Source organism: Rhinolophus sinicus, linkage group LG03 (genome assembly GCF_036562045.2).
Source record: "Rhinolophus sinicus isolate RSC01 linkage group LG03, ASM3656204v1, whole genome shotgun sequence".
Taxonomy (NCBI): Eukaryota; Metazoa; Chordata; class Mammalia; order Chiroptera; family Rhinolophidae; genus Rhinolophus; species Rhinolophus sinicus.
In genome coordinates, this window is record NC_133753.1 from 46241122 (window position 1) to 46258703 (window position 17582).

At 36.4% G+C, this 17582-nt stretch overlaps 1 protein-coding gene across 3 annotated transcripts in view; it reads right to left on the reverse strand.

Moving 5' to 3' along the window:
• The window catches only part of TRIP4 (thyroid hormone receptor interactor 4), a 43577-nt gene that overhangs the window by 16444 nt on the left and 9551 nt on the right, over window positions 1-17582 (reverse strand). For 2 of the 3 annotated variants that reach the window (XM_019748695.2, XM_019748696.2), the window contains exons 6-11: window positions 15413-15542; window positions 14379-14594; window positions 11530-11653; window positions 7916-8103; window positions 4587-4711; window positions 3405-3496 (exon numbers count right to left, since the gene is read on the reverse strand). In XM_019748695.2, the coding sequence (XP_019604254.2) occupies window positions 3405-3496; window positions 4587-4711; window positions 7916-8103; window positions 11530-11653; window positions 14379-14594; window positions 15413-15542 (875 nt within the window). The remainder of the gene's footprint in view (window positions 1-3404; window positions 3497-4586; window positions 4712-7915; window positions 8104-11529; window positions 11654-14378; window positions 14595-15412; window positions 15543-17582) is intronic. The other variant, XM_019748698.2, reaches the window with a different exon arrangement.

Sequence of the window (17582 nt, forward strand, 5' to 3'; positions counted from 1 at the left end):
GCTGATATCAATGACATAGGCATCCAGCAGTAGAACTGCTTCAACATAATTCCTTAAAGATAAGTTCTTGGTTATTATAAAAGCCGTAAGATCAAATGGACTAAAGGGTCAGGAAACTGGCAGGAAAGGGACAGATTCAGTACAGAAGAAATTAAATAATCATGACCTTGGAGATTTCAGACAAATCAGATTTCCTATTGAAGGCAGAGATATAAATAGCACGAACACAACACAGACACGTAAAAACAAAAGCCACCAACTCAACTTTTTGTTTGAAAACTTGTTAGGTCTAGAGAACTGCTCAAACCACAGCTGCTAATGGTTATAGATTTGGCAATCAAAACGTCTTTGTTAAAAAAAAGTTTTAACTGCCTTACTATTGAGGTTACAAACCACAGCCCTGATGCACTGCTGCAGTCAACATCCTCCCTGCTGTTTCTGAGAGCTTACATCTGCTGCTGGCAGATAAAACGCCTGCAAACGACATGGGCTCCTTCCAGGGGAATACAGAAGTTTTAACTAGACGGCTCTCATCTACCTCTCTCTCCTGAGCTGAGCCTACAGCCCTTTCCGTAGCACTCCCTACCTTGTCCAAGTTGATCCCCTGCTGTTACTCTGGAGGGTTTAAGGTCTAGTGGGATTTTTTTTTCCTAGCACAAATCAGCCATGCTATCTTAGAAGATAAAAGGAAGACGAATTCTTAGCTCAGAGGAAAGCATTTTAAGCACATATTTTTAAAGCCACTTATACTGTAGCGCATTTTATTTTAAACAACCACTAATAAAACCTTTTCTGTTATTTTTTTTAAGAACTAAATGATCACACTATGCTGAAAATAGTGAGGGCTTAGTATATTTTAACTTACCAAAGAAAGGCCAAGAATGTGAGGTCAGGAAGTAAATTATTGAGCTTCTTTGGGGAGAGGAAAAATTAGGAACAAGATGGAGAAGCAAAATGTGGTCCAAGTCACACAGGAGATTAGTTTCAGTTGAAATAAAAATTACTAGATCCACACTGGTTTTCAAAGAAAATGCAATTCAGCTGGGTGATGGGACATGAGTGTAGAGATGCAAAAAGAAGAGACAGGTCAGGAAACTTGTCTCCTGGATGATTCTGCCTCAGTGAGCTGATCTATGAGGATAAAAAAACCCAAATATACCTAGACTAGCACTTCCTAAACTGTATATAGTACCAGTTTTGCAGTGTTTGTATGAGGGGGCGGGGAGAGGGGTAAGGCAGGAAAGTGGGGGGCGGGGAGATTGTGGTCAAAAAGTTTTGGGAACACTGCAAGTTATATCCACTAGATAATCAGAGAGTCATAATACATACTAGCATATTAAGGGCTCTGAGAAGTTCTGCAATAAACAAATTAATTTATTCCAAATATATTTTCCAAATGTATGTGTCCATGGAATCCTCCCACCTTTGTTTCAGAGAACACCTGTGCCATAGAATAGTTTGGAAAACGCTATTCTAAGACTATTATTCCTAAACTCTCAACTCATTCAGAAATGAGAATAAGGTTGGTAAAACAGGCTAGACAATCACAATTCTTACATCACAGAATCCTAGTTCAAACAGAAACTGGTAGATTACCAAGGGTGCTCAAGAAATTTTCCAAAAAGCAGCCAAATATCAAAGCTAAAACTTTAAAAAGTGGTAAGATCCTTACCCAATAAATAATCCTCAAATAGGGCTACTATCAATTCTGAATACATTCACGTGCTACCCTCAAACACAGAACAGAAACAATGGGGAAAAGACACAGAAAAGCTGACCAGAGAGTCAGGATAAAACATGGAATATTAGCTCAAGGAGTATCCTGCTACCCTGAAAGCCAGGTATCCCCGAGAAAGGAAAAAAATTTGTTAATTAGATTTCTAATTCCCATAAGTTTGTGGTACTCCGTAGACCAGGATTACAGTTTCCTACCCTTCTCTACATAAATTTGTGGAAGAAAGAAGATTGGCTGTCTAAGGATATAAATCATTTGACCTTGTATCAGGTGGTGGTTTACTTGATTGACAAATGAGCAAGTAAAGGAAAAAACAACCACCCACACTGCCAGATGCTCCTGAGTTCTCCTTTAGAATGCAAATATCCTAAGAAGAAAATATAATACATTAAGTTACACTAACCTGTTGATGGCTGTAAGAGTCTCTAAAATTGTAAAACCTACACCAATGTAAGGCATTTTTATATTACTTCTAGCCTGAAAAAAAGGCAGAAGAGGAGAGGAAAGAAGACATTGAAAAATGGGCAAAAGGCCCATGAGAGAGAGAACCTTTGTTTCCACAAGGGTGTGTTGTGGAAAAGAAAGAGCTTCCGCATGTCTATGGTTTTTGCCTAGGTCTGGATCAGGTATGAAAAGCAGAAAAAAAGTCAAAATTCATGCCAAACTGAAGGTATTGTCCTCATATACATAAAGTAATCAGAGAAGGGCTGAGGAGGCAATGCACAAGTAAATGAAAGACAGAAAACGAGATGGATGTAACTATTGGCTAAAATCTGTGAAGAAAGGATAACAGGAGGTGAGATTGGAAGTTCTGTGGGTTTTTTGTTTTTTTTTAAACAGACAGTAATAATAGTAATGAAAGGCAAATAAGTCTGAAAAACAAAGAATTTACTGAGAAAAATTCAGCTGGAAAACATTTTCTTAAGCACCGTGGTGGAAGTCTTTTGCCTAAAGTAACTATTCAAAGTACAGGAAAACCATACTGTTAGGTAAGACTTCATGCTTCAAGGATGGACCTTCCCATTTTGGATTTCTGCTAGTCTGAGTCTAACATAAGCCTCTAAATTTCAAGAGTTTTCCAATTAAGCTAAAGTCCTTCGGCTACCTTTGCTGTTCAAAATGTACTTTAGTTATGTCAGTTCATTCTTTAGTGATCAAAATAAATAAAAATACACACATATGTACAAACACAGACACACACACCAAACCTGGCATGGTCCAGGCAATCAGTTCAAACACACTTGCTTATCATGAATTCTCTGGCCTGAACCAAATGTTCAAGAGTAAGTGACAACAAATTCTACCATCCCACCAATTAATTGAAATAATTCAAGGGATAGTAATGGAGGGTTTCTTCACCAAAAGCAACAAAGTTTTATTAAAGGCTAAGGATCCTATACTTATGAGCTGTATTGTGGCAACAGCTTTTTATGAAGAAATGTATGTGTACCAGTCCTCCACATATCAGAAACTAAAGTGTCACTAAATTTTCTCTGTTTCTGCCCTGGTCTTTTCTCTCCCCAATTTTTCCTAATTAAAAGATTATTTTCACATATCTAAATTCAGTTGCTAGCACTTTCTATCTCCAGGATATTCTGTGTTGAAGGATCGATAAGCCAGCTGTGGTGCCAAACCAAGCATCTGTCCAAGAGAAGTATTCTTTACTTACCTGATCCTTAAATTGATTTTGGGACAAACAGTCAATTAGGTCCACACAGCCCAGAAGACAACCTGATGGATAGTCGTTGGGAAATTCCACATCTGAATAAAGAATTACAGAAGGATTGGATAAATTTCCTTTGTGACCCTGGAACTCATGAATCTGTTTTCAATTCTGAACAAATCACTTTCTCTATTATCTATTGGTAGACATAAGGAAAACAATGAGATTTTATTTGGCACATTGTTCATATTTTAGCGAAAAAATGTGTGAGTGGCTGGCTTAGTCCACTGTCCACATCCTAAGCTATAGGAAAATTCCCCTCACACCATGGAAGTTCAAGGACCCCACAACTTTACTCTAAACAAATCAATTCCACTATACTCAACTGGATCTTACTTGAGTTGGTGGTGATGGGCTTTGTAAACAAGCTACAGGTGTCAAGAGAAAACCCATACAAATGTAATAGAAAATATTAAGAATGTCAGAACACACAAATTTAAAACAAGCCAGTCAAAACTGAAATACGTTTTTATGGAACTATGCACTTTTGATTCCTAAAGCTTGGTTTTTGGAAAACTTTTAAAGGTGGTACTGTAACTATCCTCTCATTCTACCTTCATAAAAAAATGCATAAACTGGATAAGAGGAAGGAGAACAAGACAACCAAGGGTAAGAAGTGTATTTTAGGATCCAAATATTCCGTGCTTGGGGGGATTCGCAAAATACACTCTTAAGTCAACCAACTTTGATCTGTCCAAATCCGATAGCAGATGTCTATTTGCGTCACTCCCAATAAAAATTCTTATTTGTGGTTATTCTTCCCAATCTAAAAATCCCAGAGTTTATAGTTTTTTTATTCTCATAGTTGAAAAAAAAAAAAGGAGACAATTTTCTCAGAATTAAGACTAGTTGCTTGATTTCTGGTGTTGGGAGCTGATAGTTTTATTTGTACTCTTTGGCAAATTAACATTTTGAACAGCTGTCTATGATTTGCCACTAAACACACACACACACACACACACACACACACACACACACACACACCACAGTTTAAAGTCACTTACAGCAAAAAAAAAAAAAAAAAAAGCAGCAGCAGCCACCAGAAGGAAGTGAAAAAAAGATGAATGTCAATGACTTCTCTTCACAAAATAAGACTGAAAGGAGAATTCAGTCGTATATGGGTGTTACCTTTCCCACGAAGAAAACGATATGTAGTCTGGAGTTCTGAGACTTCTTGAGGGGAGGGTCTTTTAGCTGTGGCTGCTATCCAAAGTCGTCCTCTGTGAGGGGTGTACCAGCTTCTGCCTTCCACCCTTAAACAAATATAAATTTAGTAGTAAGGATCCAATTCTAGTGTCCTGGATGATCTCATAACATACAGCAAATTATCCAGGTGAATGAGGAGCTCTAGAAGTGATACCTCAGCAAGAGGGGTATTTTTTTTGTGAAAAACAATTTTCCCACAACACCCTTCACCTGAGTATGAACCCTGTTCTCTAGTTTTTCCTGTCATCAGAACAAAGACAACTTATCTTTCTCAGCTTCTATTTTTTAAATCTGATCTTTATGACTCGGATTTGGAGCTTTCACTAGCCTTGGGACTTCTACATTCCAAGTCTTGCATTTTCAAGGCATTCCAAGTTGTCCCGCAAAAATGGAAATCCTTGCCTTGGACTCAAAGGCTAACCTTTCCTGAAATATTTATTAATTGTTCTCTAACATGACAGAAAAATTCTCACCCACATGTAACTTCCCAAGAATAGTACTCTTATAATTATTATTTAATATAATTTAATAAAATGTTTATCATTTTTACTCTTTAAATTATAACCACATTCATTTATATTTTCTGGGTATTTTATAAAGGTTATGTTCTTTTTAGATAATTAAACAACCTGTTTACTAATTTGAAAGAATCTTTAAGTGGAATAACAGAATGCATTCAAGAGAATACTCGCTACTCTCCAAGGATTATAAAAAGGTGTTTCTCTTCTAGTTCCCACTAATGAAATAAAGTACCTTGATAATATACCCCTATGATACTATTCTTATAATGGGAAATTCTCATATTCTTAGTTTTCCAATATAAATGAATTGGAAGAGTGCCAGGCACATAGTAGGTACTCAATAAATGAGGAACGAATCAATGTATTTCTTCCCTCTATACCAAATAACCTGAAGGGTTACTGAGAAAATCATCTCACAGATATGGCAGAACCACCCACTTTATTTCTGTGGGATTAGTGATTGTGGGTTGGATGCTGCTCATCCTGTCCTTTTCAGTGAGAAACTAAATAATACAGACCCAAAATTGGCCGAGAGAAATGTAAACATTCTGATCCCCTCAGCAGAAAGTAGCTGTTTAGTTTTCGACTTTAGAAAAGGAAGGCACCTAAATTACAGAGAATTGACTGAGAAGAACAGACATCTGAGGGCCTCGTGCCAGGGGGCAGAAGCGGATTACATGAGCTTATTCTAATGGCACTACATGTATGACTATGAAACAATTAGGAGCCAAAGAAAGAAAGCCTGACCTTCAAGAGGGGAGAAAAACAGTAATGCATCTTAATGAAGGAGGAAATCACAACTAATCATGAAAACACCGAAGTACAAATGATTGTTCCTAAATGCTGATAATAAGTTTTTGTTCAGAGAAGTAGAGAAATGACTGAAGCTTACACAGTGAGAGTGGAAAAAAGCACTTTGAAAACTTGAACTCTATTTCCCTCTCTGCCACTAACTAGCTTTGTAATTCAGAGCAAGCTACTTTACCTTTGCCTACCTAAATGTCCTCATTTGTCAAAGATTGTAATAGTGGCCTGATCTATTACATAGAGCTACTGCTTTGAAAACTATAAAATTCTATTTAAATATAAGGTATTATTACTGTTATGAGTTAGGAGCATATAAAATTCTAATAGATAAAATAAGAAGGAAGAAAGAGATATCTGCATCCCCACATTCGTTGCAGCATTATTCACAATAGCCAAGACATGGAAACAATCTAATTGTCCATTGACAGATAATGGATAAAGAAAATGTGGTGTATATGTACAATGGAATATTATTCACAGCTATAAAAACGAAGGAAATCCTGCCATTTGCAACAACATGGATAGACTGCGAGGGCATTATGCTAAGTGAAATATGTAAGTCAGACAGAGAAGACAAATACTGTATGATCTCACTTTTATGTAGAATCTGAAAAAAACAAATTCATAGACACAGAGAACAGATTAGTGGCTGCCAGAAAATGGTGGAGCTAGTCAAGAGGTATAAATTTACAGTTACAAGTCCTGGGGATGAAATGTATAACATGGCCACTATAATTAACAATACGTTATTGTATATTTGAAAGCTGCTAAGAGAGTAGATCTTAAAAGTTCTCATCACAAAACCCCCCAAACTTGTAACTATGTGTGGTGATGGATGTTAACTAAACTCACTGTGACACTTTGCAATATAATCATTATGTTACACACCTTAAACTAATACAATGTTGTCAATTTTATCTCAGTAAAACTGGATAAAAAAAGGAAAATGAATGTCATAATGATATGTGAAAGAAAAAAACCCTAAATATATATTATCACCTCACTATATAACATTTTGCATAGGAAAAATGTAAACCCTCTAAAATGCTAAGAGTAACTGTTTCTAGGTGATGGGATTATAGGTGATCTTCCTTTTTCTAGCTACTTTTCTGTATTTTCCAATTTTCTATTTACATTTATAAAAGCAAAAAATGAAAATAATAAACAAACCCACTATTAAAAAAACATGAATTGAAAAGAAACATATGAAACCATGGAATTGTAAGCTATTACCATCATTAACAGGTAAAACGATACAACTTTATTATACCTCCACTATCCCTCACTATTTCTCCTTTTTGTAGAAAAGGAATTTCTGGTAAAATAGTTTCTCTCAATGTGGGAAAAAGGGGCGTAGAGAGGGGGACAGTGAGACAGCGAGAGCGAGAGAGCGAGAGAGAATACCAGTTAGGCTAGTGTCTTAAAAAATTAATAAATAGGCACTAAAAACTTTGAATTTCAAGTAGAATCAAACCCTTAAGGTTGTTTTTGTTTGTTTGCTTGTTCTTAAGGAGGGTGCAGCTCGCAGTGGCCTATGTGGGGATTGAACAGGCAACCTTGGTGTTATCAGCACCACATTCTAACCAAATGAGCTAACCGGCCACCCCCATTATGGTTATTGAGTGCTATATTACAAAGGCAACGCCAAGAGAAGTTTTGTCAATAGACTGCCTCCAAAGATGAAAAATTGATATTCTATTCTTTGTTATGAGTAGGATCCTTAGCCTTTCTAACCTCAGTCTTCTTCAAGCTATTCAGTAAAAAGACTACTACCAAGTCACTACCACGAATATATTGCTTAAACTTCTATGTACTGAATAGTATAAATCACCACTAAATTGAAGAAAATTCCAATCCATAATTCTAAATCAAGTTTATGTCACTGTAAAATCCTTTATTGCCAAGACTCATTTCCATCCTTACCTTTTAATCCCTCTCACAAGCAGAGAAGCCCAGGGCTGATGCATAGAGAGGCACCAGCCACCATCAAAGCCTTCCTGAAATTCTTCGTCCTGGATTCGCAACTGGTGCCGACATGAGTTGAACTCTAATTCTGATCCTGCTGAAGGGAAAGCCTTCTTCTGTGAGGCTGCACCTGTCTGGTCTATCCACTATATAGGAAAGAAACCAAACATACAGTCTGACAAGGGAGAACCCTGGAGTAGGTATACAAAGTGAGACAAGTGCTAGTAAGGAAGAAATCATACTGGGAACATATCCCTAGAATATTTTATCCCATCTTTGCCTGAAACAGGGCCAAAAAAAGTAGAGAAGATATAATTCAGTAGGAGCCTCACGTATGACAACAAGCTCCCACCTTAAAGGTAACTGGAATGTTGAAATCTCCATACATAGCTTCCTAACACCAGCAAAAGCACAACTATCAGACTAAATAATTGGTCTGTAATTATTTCCATTTTATGCTTATTCATGATCCATACTGAATTCTGGACAATTTCCCAACGTAAATCTATCAGCCAAATGAAGGGTCAACATTTTGGTCTGCACATTCTTCATGTGCTTAGGAGCAGGGTCACAGGCCGGTACCGTGATAAAGCCAAACAGATGTTGTCAGGGCAGCATTTCCGACTATTGGACGCATCACGTATTCTTTCACTCTGAAACAAACAACTTGTCCCCTAAAAGAGAGGATGGAGCACTACTGAAACAAGGCTCCCATCGTGGAAAGGGAACAGAAAATTACAGGGTACAGGTAGTTACAGTAGACTGAAGAGTCCTGGCAGAAGTTCAGTTAGAGAGTGACAAAGGTTAATGTTTCTTCCTTCCAGAGCAAGAAGACTGAGTGCTCCGAAACTCAAGGGGAAAAAAAGGCGTTATCAGGATGGTGAGGTGGGACTCAGCTGTCTTAATTCTTTGACTTTTTAGTCATTTACAGGGGAAAAAAATGCTAGAGTGGTAGTCTAGAAACTCTAAGCAATCATTTAACCCCTAAAGGTTTCAGTTTTTCTCAATTGTAAAATGATGGGGTTGGACTAAATAAATCTCTAAAAATCTTTCTGCAATAAAATTTTATGACTCAACTGTGTCGTATCTTTAAAAAACACAAACATTTGAGTCCTTACCTACACAAAAAGCATAAAAAGTAGTGAGACTTATATAAAATATAAAAAGATATGGTTCTTGCTTTCGAGGAACTTACAATCCTAAGAGATACATATAAATATGCAAAATATAAGACAGAACTGAGTAAATACTACACAGGGATATAAACCCTTAAGTGCAGACACAGAGGAAGAACTGATCCATTACAAGGGAAATAAATGAGTTCATAAAAATGTTGATATTTGAATAATTCTGCGGCCTAAATTCTCTGTTCTATCTCTATTACAGTTTTTGTTCATGTTACCTGTTTATTCCCATAGACTCTTTGCTAAATTAATCTCTTATGACCTTTCAATAATACTATCATAGAGCCTGCTAACTGGTCTCATCTATATTTTTAGCCTTTAGATAACTCTCTGCTGCAACACTCATTTGGGCCTTCATCATCTATCTCCCCACTGTGCTACTGCAATAACCTTCTTAGCAATTTCCCTGCGTCTAGTCTTACTCCTCCCTCCAATCCATTCTCTACATAAGCACGGAAGTCAATCCAATCTTCTGCTAAAATTCTTCAAGGACTCTGCCTATTTCAGTATAAAGCCAAACTCCTTAACATGAGACATAAAGGGTTTCCTGATAGGATGCTGCCTACTGCACTGAGTTAAGTAGTATCCCCCCCACCCCATCCCAAATGTATAGCCATACAGAACCAGTGAAAGTAACCTTACTTGGAAATAGTCTTTGCAGATGTAACCAAGTTAAAATACAGTTATACTGCATTAGGGTGGACCCCAAATAATGACTGGTGTCCTTATAAAAGGAGAGAATACACAGAAAGACAAAGATACACAGAGAAGAAGGCCAGGTGAAAACGAAGGCGGAGATGAGAGTGACACAGCTACAAACCGAGGGATGCCGGTGGGTACCGGACGCTGAGAGGAAAGAGAGCCTTCAGAGGGAGCCCCACCAACCTTGATTTCAGTGTTGGGAACTATGAGAGAACAAATTTCTGTTGTCTTAAGCCAACCAGTTGTGGTACTTTGTTATGGGGGCCTTAGGAAACTAAAACACCTACTAGTCCATTTTAACTTCTAACAATACTTAACTATTTATGGTTCTCCAAACCTGCAATGCTCTCAAGATGCTGAGTCTTTGTACATGTTGAACCTTTGACATGGAAGTCCCTCCCCAGATTTGTCTGCTTGGAAACTCCTATTCACCCCTTAAGTCTCCTCTCAAACACTATTTCTTTTGTGAGTCCTTTAGTGGGTTTATGAACTCTCCTAAAGTCCTATTATACCCATGACATGTCTATTATAGCAATTGTCTTGATGGAATTATTTGTATAAAAACACATGTTCCCACTAAAAGTGAAGTCCTTAAGGACAGGAGCTGGGCCTTTACCTTTTAATTTTCCAGCACCTAGCAAAGAACCTGGCACATATACAGTGCTGAATAAATGAAAGATCTCCAGTGGAGCTATCTAAAGCACCGCTCTGATTGCATGCCTCTATTTAAGAATCTTGTACAGCTCATTTACAAAATAAAAACATGAAAACCTCCTAGCTAAACATTTAAGCTCTCTACTGATCTGGGTCTACCTACCTAACCCTACTCTATTTTTCATGATAATCCCTTTTATGAGTACTATCTAGGTTGCCTAAATTCACTCACTGTTTTATATATATATGCACACAATAGTGAGTGAATTTATATATACACACACACGCATAGATACATATGTATATATAAATACACACACACACACACACACACACACACACACAACCATGCTTTTGTGTATCCATGCTTTATTCCTACAGTACATTCTGCCTAGAATGTTCTTTTCCCCGCCATCCCCAAACATCCATTTTCCTGGATATTTACTTTTTATGAATGCCAGCTTCCCTATAAAAGCCTCTTTTATTCCTCTCAACTGAAGTAGTCTTCCCCTCATCTGGGTTTCCAATGTACTTTACATCTCCATCAGTATTAGAGCCGCTTATGTAATCTTTCCCCCTACTAGTCTACAAGTTCTTTGAAGATAGAAGCAATGTCTGGTTGACCACTTACTACTGTGCTTGTGCACAGCAGATGCTCAATGTACTTGACAGAAAAATGAATGACAACAATGAATACGTGAATTAATGTATTAATTTAAAACACCAGTCTATGGCACTACCCATAGTCTATAAAATATAAAGAACATTAACAAAAGGACCATGAATCTACTGTCTAAGTCTCTACAGTACTTAATAAAACTCTCTCTTGGGAAATATTCAGAAAATTAAATACAGATCAACTTGTCAGAAATGCTGCAAAAAAATTGGGGAAAATTAAGTCAGAGAATAAGGTTGGTGGGTGTGTTCAGAGAGTAGACTGGTATTTAAAGCCTATTAAATAGGCTTACTTGAAAGGAGAAATATCTGGGCCCAAACTTCTCTCATTATCAGTTAGAGCAAAGGTCCACTGACCTGGGGAGGTGACTGGTAGAGGTTGGGATTCACCAGAACTCCCAAAGGTTCTTCAGAAGATCTATCCAATTTGGTCAGTGGATTCAAGGTTCCACTGGCAATGGCCTGGACTGTCTCATCTAGTCTGTGATAAGAAATCAAAGGATTAGTAATGTTCTATGCTCAGAATAGCCTGACTTACCACCAACATAAAACCCCTTCAACAGTCATAAAATTTGAAATTCAAAGAGGGTTCCATGAATGATCTCCTTCCCTGCTCCCCCCACCACTTCCTTCTTCATCCAAGAACTGTAAGGAATATAAGTTAGTAAAAATAAAAGTTCCAGAGCGCTAAGAAAATAGGTACAACACACGACAATCATTCATCTGTTTGACAAGATTATTAAAAATGCCAAAATTAGAAAAGTTGTCTAGAAACAGTTGAACCCACAGAATGTTCTATGGCAGCCCATTTACTCAACACATTCAGTTAGTCCTCTGCCCACTCAGGAGTCCCTCCACTTGTCCACGCTGATCTAAATTCTATCCTCGCTTCAAGGCCCAGAAGTTGTAATGTGCCCTCTACTGGCCCAGCACAAAAGTGCTTACGCCTTTCTCTGAAGTCTCCTAATACCTCTTTAGTCATCAGATAACATGTCCCATGTTATCCTATGCCTATGGTCGTGCTTGCTATGAATATTTGGCTCTAAACCTATGAAAAAAAAAAAGGGATAATTTCCATTTAAAGACTGTGGAACTACTCCCACTGGTTAGTAAGAGATCATAGGTCCTGCAGGAACCGTATCTTGTTCTACTCTATAGCTCTACTTGCTGTTTTACTCCATGCTCTGCTGGATACTAAACAAATGTGGATGATGATAATTCTGAGGCACAACATATTGAAAAGCTTCTACTAGTAGGTAAGGCTGAACCTGACCTTGAATAAAATTAAAGAGATACTTATTAGGAACCTCTTATATATACAAAGCAACTTAAAAGGTGTAGAGGACATGGTTCCTGCTTTCAAGAAACTTTGAATCTGAGTGGCAGGTTTAAGACAGCTATAAAGATGATGAACTAAACATGAGAGGATATAATTAATACTCTGAGACAGGCACAATCTATCTGGTGGTTATTATCCTATTATCCCATGTGTTGTACCAAGCAGTTCAAGAGAGAGGTAGATATTTGAAAGGCAAAGATTGGGAGAGGGATTTCCAAACCAACAAAAAGCAGAAACAAAGACATGAAGCTTAAAAAAAAAAAAGGTACAAGAATTTGAAGGAAGAGGTGAGTCTCAAATAGAATGGGGACAGTGGGATCTGAAGGAAGGAAATAGATTTAAGACATAGTACAGTGGTAAGTATATCCAGAACTCCAGAACCTATAGAAGAAATAATACAAACAGCTAACCAATACATTTTTAGAATGTTCACACTTACTAGCATACAACAAAGCATAGAAATGTGAATAAAAATTACGATAAAATACTATTTCTCATGTATCAAAATGGCAAATATATTTTTAAACAGTTGAGAAGAGGATGAAGAAATGCACATTTGATATCTGGTATGTAGCTGTTGAGTCAAAAAGTATGCAATTTAAATTTTGGGATACTGACCAATTTCACTTCTAAAATCCTGTACCACTTAGTGAACATAAAAATGATTTTCATTATTATAAAAGCAATCCATGTTTATTATGGAGAAACTAGAAAATACAAGTTAAAAGAAAATGAAAAATTCCTAACCCATAACCCAGAAATAATTTTATTTTTTTCTTATACCTGTGTATCATATGTAGTAGGTGAGAACAAATGATTAACTTGAAGTTAGTGGTAGAATTCCTTTTAGGGAGAAAATAACCTTTGTTTAGGAAAATTCTATGATGGATTTGACAGGTATGAAAGAGAAAAGCCAAAGATTGGGCCTTGTGGAAAACATTACTAAGTTCACCAATATCCGTGTGTGTGTGTGTGTGTGTGTGTGTGTGTGTGTGTGTGTTATAATTATAGTTGACATTCAATATTATTCTACTTCAGCTTCAGGTGTACAGCGCAGTGGTCAGGCATCTACACAGTCTATGAAGTGATCCCCTGATAAGTCCAGTGCCCATCTGGCACCCTACATGATCTTTACAACATTATTGATTACATTCCCCACACTATATTTCACAACCCCATGATTATTTTGTGACTAACAATTGGTACTTTTTAATCCCTTCATCTTCTCCCCATCCCCCAACGCCCATCCCATCTAGCAACCATCAGTTTTTTTCTCTGTATCTCTGAGTCTATTTCTGTTTTGTTTGTTCATTTATTCTGTTCTTTAGATTCCACATATAAGTGAGATCATAGGGTATTTGTTCTATATTTCTTTCTGATCCTTTTATTTCCTTTACATGTAACTCTTTAGTCAAACTTATCACGGATGAAGTAGAGACCTACTTCAGATTTTTTCTAAGCTCGTGGCCAATCATCCCATCCATGTATTTAATCCTTTCTTTACTGGTTAGAAATGTTACCTTTATCAATGACTAAATTTACACACCTATTAATATACTCCCATGCACACATATATACACAATGCAGACACACAGGTCACTTCCTGAATTCTGTTTCATTGATCTATTCCTGTGCTCAAATTACCTCAGTTTTAAAAACAGTTTTTTATAAACAGTAATTGTCTAGCAGGACAAGTTCCCTTCCCTGTTCACTTTCAAAATTTCCTTAGCTACTCTTATATGTTTCTATTCCAAATGAATATATTATTTTTAAAATCAACAAAAATAACAGATCCATTAGAGAGGACAGATACTTTATAGTCAAACTGCCCCCTTCTTTCACACCCTTTCAGGGGCTGCCCACTTACCTGCTATGATACTCAGCTAGTGGATTTTCATCTTCTACAATTTTCCTGCCTGCAAAGTCAATAGTGATCTTCTTAGTGAGCCGAGAGGCATGTCGAAACTCTCTCAGCTCCTCTTCTCGCTTCTGTAGAGTTTCCCGCTCAATTTTGGACAGCCACTGGTTAGAATCACTGGCAAAGTAATCTGACTCATCATCAATGACTTGGGTCCTTCGAATGCTAAAAAAAAAGAACACATGGCAGTTAGGTCACCTATTGATTACTGGGAAACTGTTTCAAGGTAGTTCACTCTCCTGCTGTCCTAACAGTTATTACCTCAAATATGGATGCCCAAGAATGCTCCAAAATCAGAAGTGAGCGTATAAGTCCTATGTAAACATTTTAAAACCATCAAGTGGTTTTCAATATATATTTGGTCCAAAAGAGGAAAAAAATGAAAAAATGAAAAACAGAACTAGCAAATCCATATACTTGTCTCCTAAAGAGAAGTCAGTGGGCTAAATGACAAAAGTATAGGAGTGTAAAAGCCAAGTTAGGGACATTTTAATATATTGATCAATGAATCAGAAAACAAATTTAGTGTCAAAGGGAAGGAGAAAGGTAAATCATGCCTTCCCATGATATGGCGTTACCTACACTCTCCCAGAGGCAACTTCTTACAGATTCTCCAAAGCCCAGCCCAACAGTTTGCACATGGTAGGCACTCCTGTATGTTAACTGAATGAATGAATGGCTACAAGTGAAACAAGTGGGGAATTCTGCCAACCCAAAGCAACTTTCTAGGGGGTATACTAGCATTTGCCAAAAATAAAAAAATGTTGCAGGGTAGAAACCTCTTGGTGGGAGCCTAACTTATTCAAACACAGATTCAAAACCAAGATGTTGGTCTCCTATGTAGAGCACCCAACTCTTCTTTTCCTGTCAATTTTTTCATACTCCACCCCTAAGAATGTATCAATTGCCAAAATAACGTTTTAATGGGCAGAACCTGTGGACTAGCCTATTTCTTAGCATTTGTTACGCTAACCATATCATACCTAGTTCTGTCAAACTCTAACAGTTTGTCTTTATGTTTGACAGCCTTCTCCAGACCAGACTTAAACCGCAATTCCTGATGAGGAAGAAGGTCTTTGGTAGAGATGTCCCCTTTTCCAGAATTCTCCGTCCCTGAAATTCAATAAGGAAATAAAATGATGTCAGCCTATAATATAAATTAGTTGTATCACTGTGCAGCAAAGAACAAAATCAGAAGCTCAGCCCTGATGGCCAACAGCCTTCATTTCAATGGAAAACAAAGAAGTACACAGGTTAGGCTTTATTTGCCAAGCATCAAGCAGTGCTTGACACATACCATGTTGCCCCGAAAATAAGACCTAGCTGAACAATCAGCTCTAATGCGTCTTTTGGAGCAAAAATTAATATAGGACCTTGTATTATATCATAATATATTAGACCCAGTATGATATTATTGTATTGTATTGTAGTGTATTGTATTGCATTGCATTGCATTATATTATATTATATGTTATATTATATTACATTATATAAGACCTGGTTTCATAGTAAAATAAGACCGGGTCTTATATTAATTTTTGCTCCAAAAGACACATTAGAGCTGGTTGTCCAGCTAGGTCTTATTACCGGGAAAACACCGTAATAGGTTCTCAATAAACCTTAAGGTCCATTTCTTCCCTCAGGGAAATTTGGATCACTAAGGGTCCCAAACTGTTTAATAACACAATATAAAAATGATGAAAAACTTTAGGACTGAGTATCACCTTTAAACATGAAAAACTTTAGGACTGAGTATCACCTTTAAACATACTTTTACATATCAAAAGTAAAAACTAAAAAAAAAGAAATCGCAAGAAGGGGATGACATAAATAATGAGAATTTACTAGATGCTAAGGCGCTTAATACGTATTATTTAATCCTCCCAATAATCCTGTTAGATAGTTTGTATTATTTTTGTTTCACAGATAAAAAACTGAAGTTTAGAGATGATAAATTTACTGAGTTCACTCAGAAATTGGAAAGTAAAAACAAAATTTAAACTTAGGTCTGTCTAAGCCTAAAGCCCACATTCATTCCTTGACCATGTGTTATCTCCTTCGTGACAGCATTCTATAAATCTACAGGTCCCAGAAAAGAGAGCCATACATTATGGTAAAACAAGATCTAAAATTTGTTAGGAAAACAGCTAGTGTATAATGAAGGCTGACCTTTCTCTTTACCTAAAATTCCAGGGCTGTTCAAAGTTCTGTCAAATCTTTCCTTTAAATTGAAAAAACAAAACAGAGAGATTCTTGTAGGCTGAATATAAGAAAAGCACTTAGAACTACCTTTTCTCATAATAATGACCTTAAAGAAACCCTAATTGAAAAAATATGGAGACATGTTCAATTTCCTTAATAATTTTTAAAAGTTACAACTATAAAAATTTAAAAATTGGAAATATCAAAACTCAATAGTGACAGGTTTGGGGGTACAATACTAGTATTGTTGTAGATTGGTACAACATTTTGGTAAAGTAATATGGCAAATACATCTAAAGTGTCAAAAATGATCATATTCTTTAACCCAGTAATTCTATTCTTAGGAATTTATCCCAAGGAAATAAAACAAAAGATACATTAACAAAGGTGACCACTTGTGGTATTACTTATAATTTGAAAAGGGTCAAGATATCCAGTAATTAGAAAATAAGTAATCTAATTACAATAAATCAAGTTAATAGATTATTTTTGGCCACAAAAAACAATAAATGTGAAGAATATATAGCAATATAGAAACTAATTATAAAATATTAATTGAAAAAAAGGAAAACCAAAATTCTGTACACAATATGATCACTACTTTATAACACCAACTTATCTATGTATTAAAAAAAATTTGCTTCTTGCACTGTGTGGGGGATATAATTGATAAATGTCTAACTATTACATTGTTTTGTGCACCTGAAACTAATAAAAAAAATATTTAGAATAAACGGTGCTTTAAAACAAAAGTTAGCTTGTAAAGAAACTACATCTTTCCTGCATAAAAATAAATTTTGCTATACAAATAACTTAAAGAAATGAAGTAAAGATTTTTATAAAATTAAAAAATAATTTGCATAAGTGGAAAGTAATGAGTACTGTTTTTCCTTTTTAAAAATGTCCTTAACTACTTTTATCATGTTTTCCAACCAAAAGACTTAGAAAAGG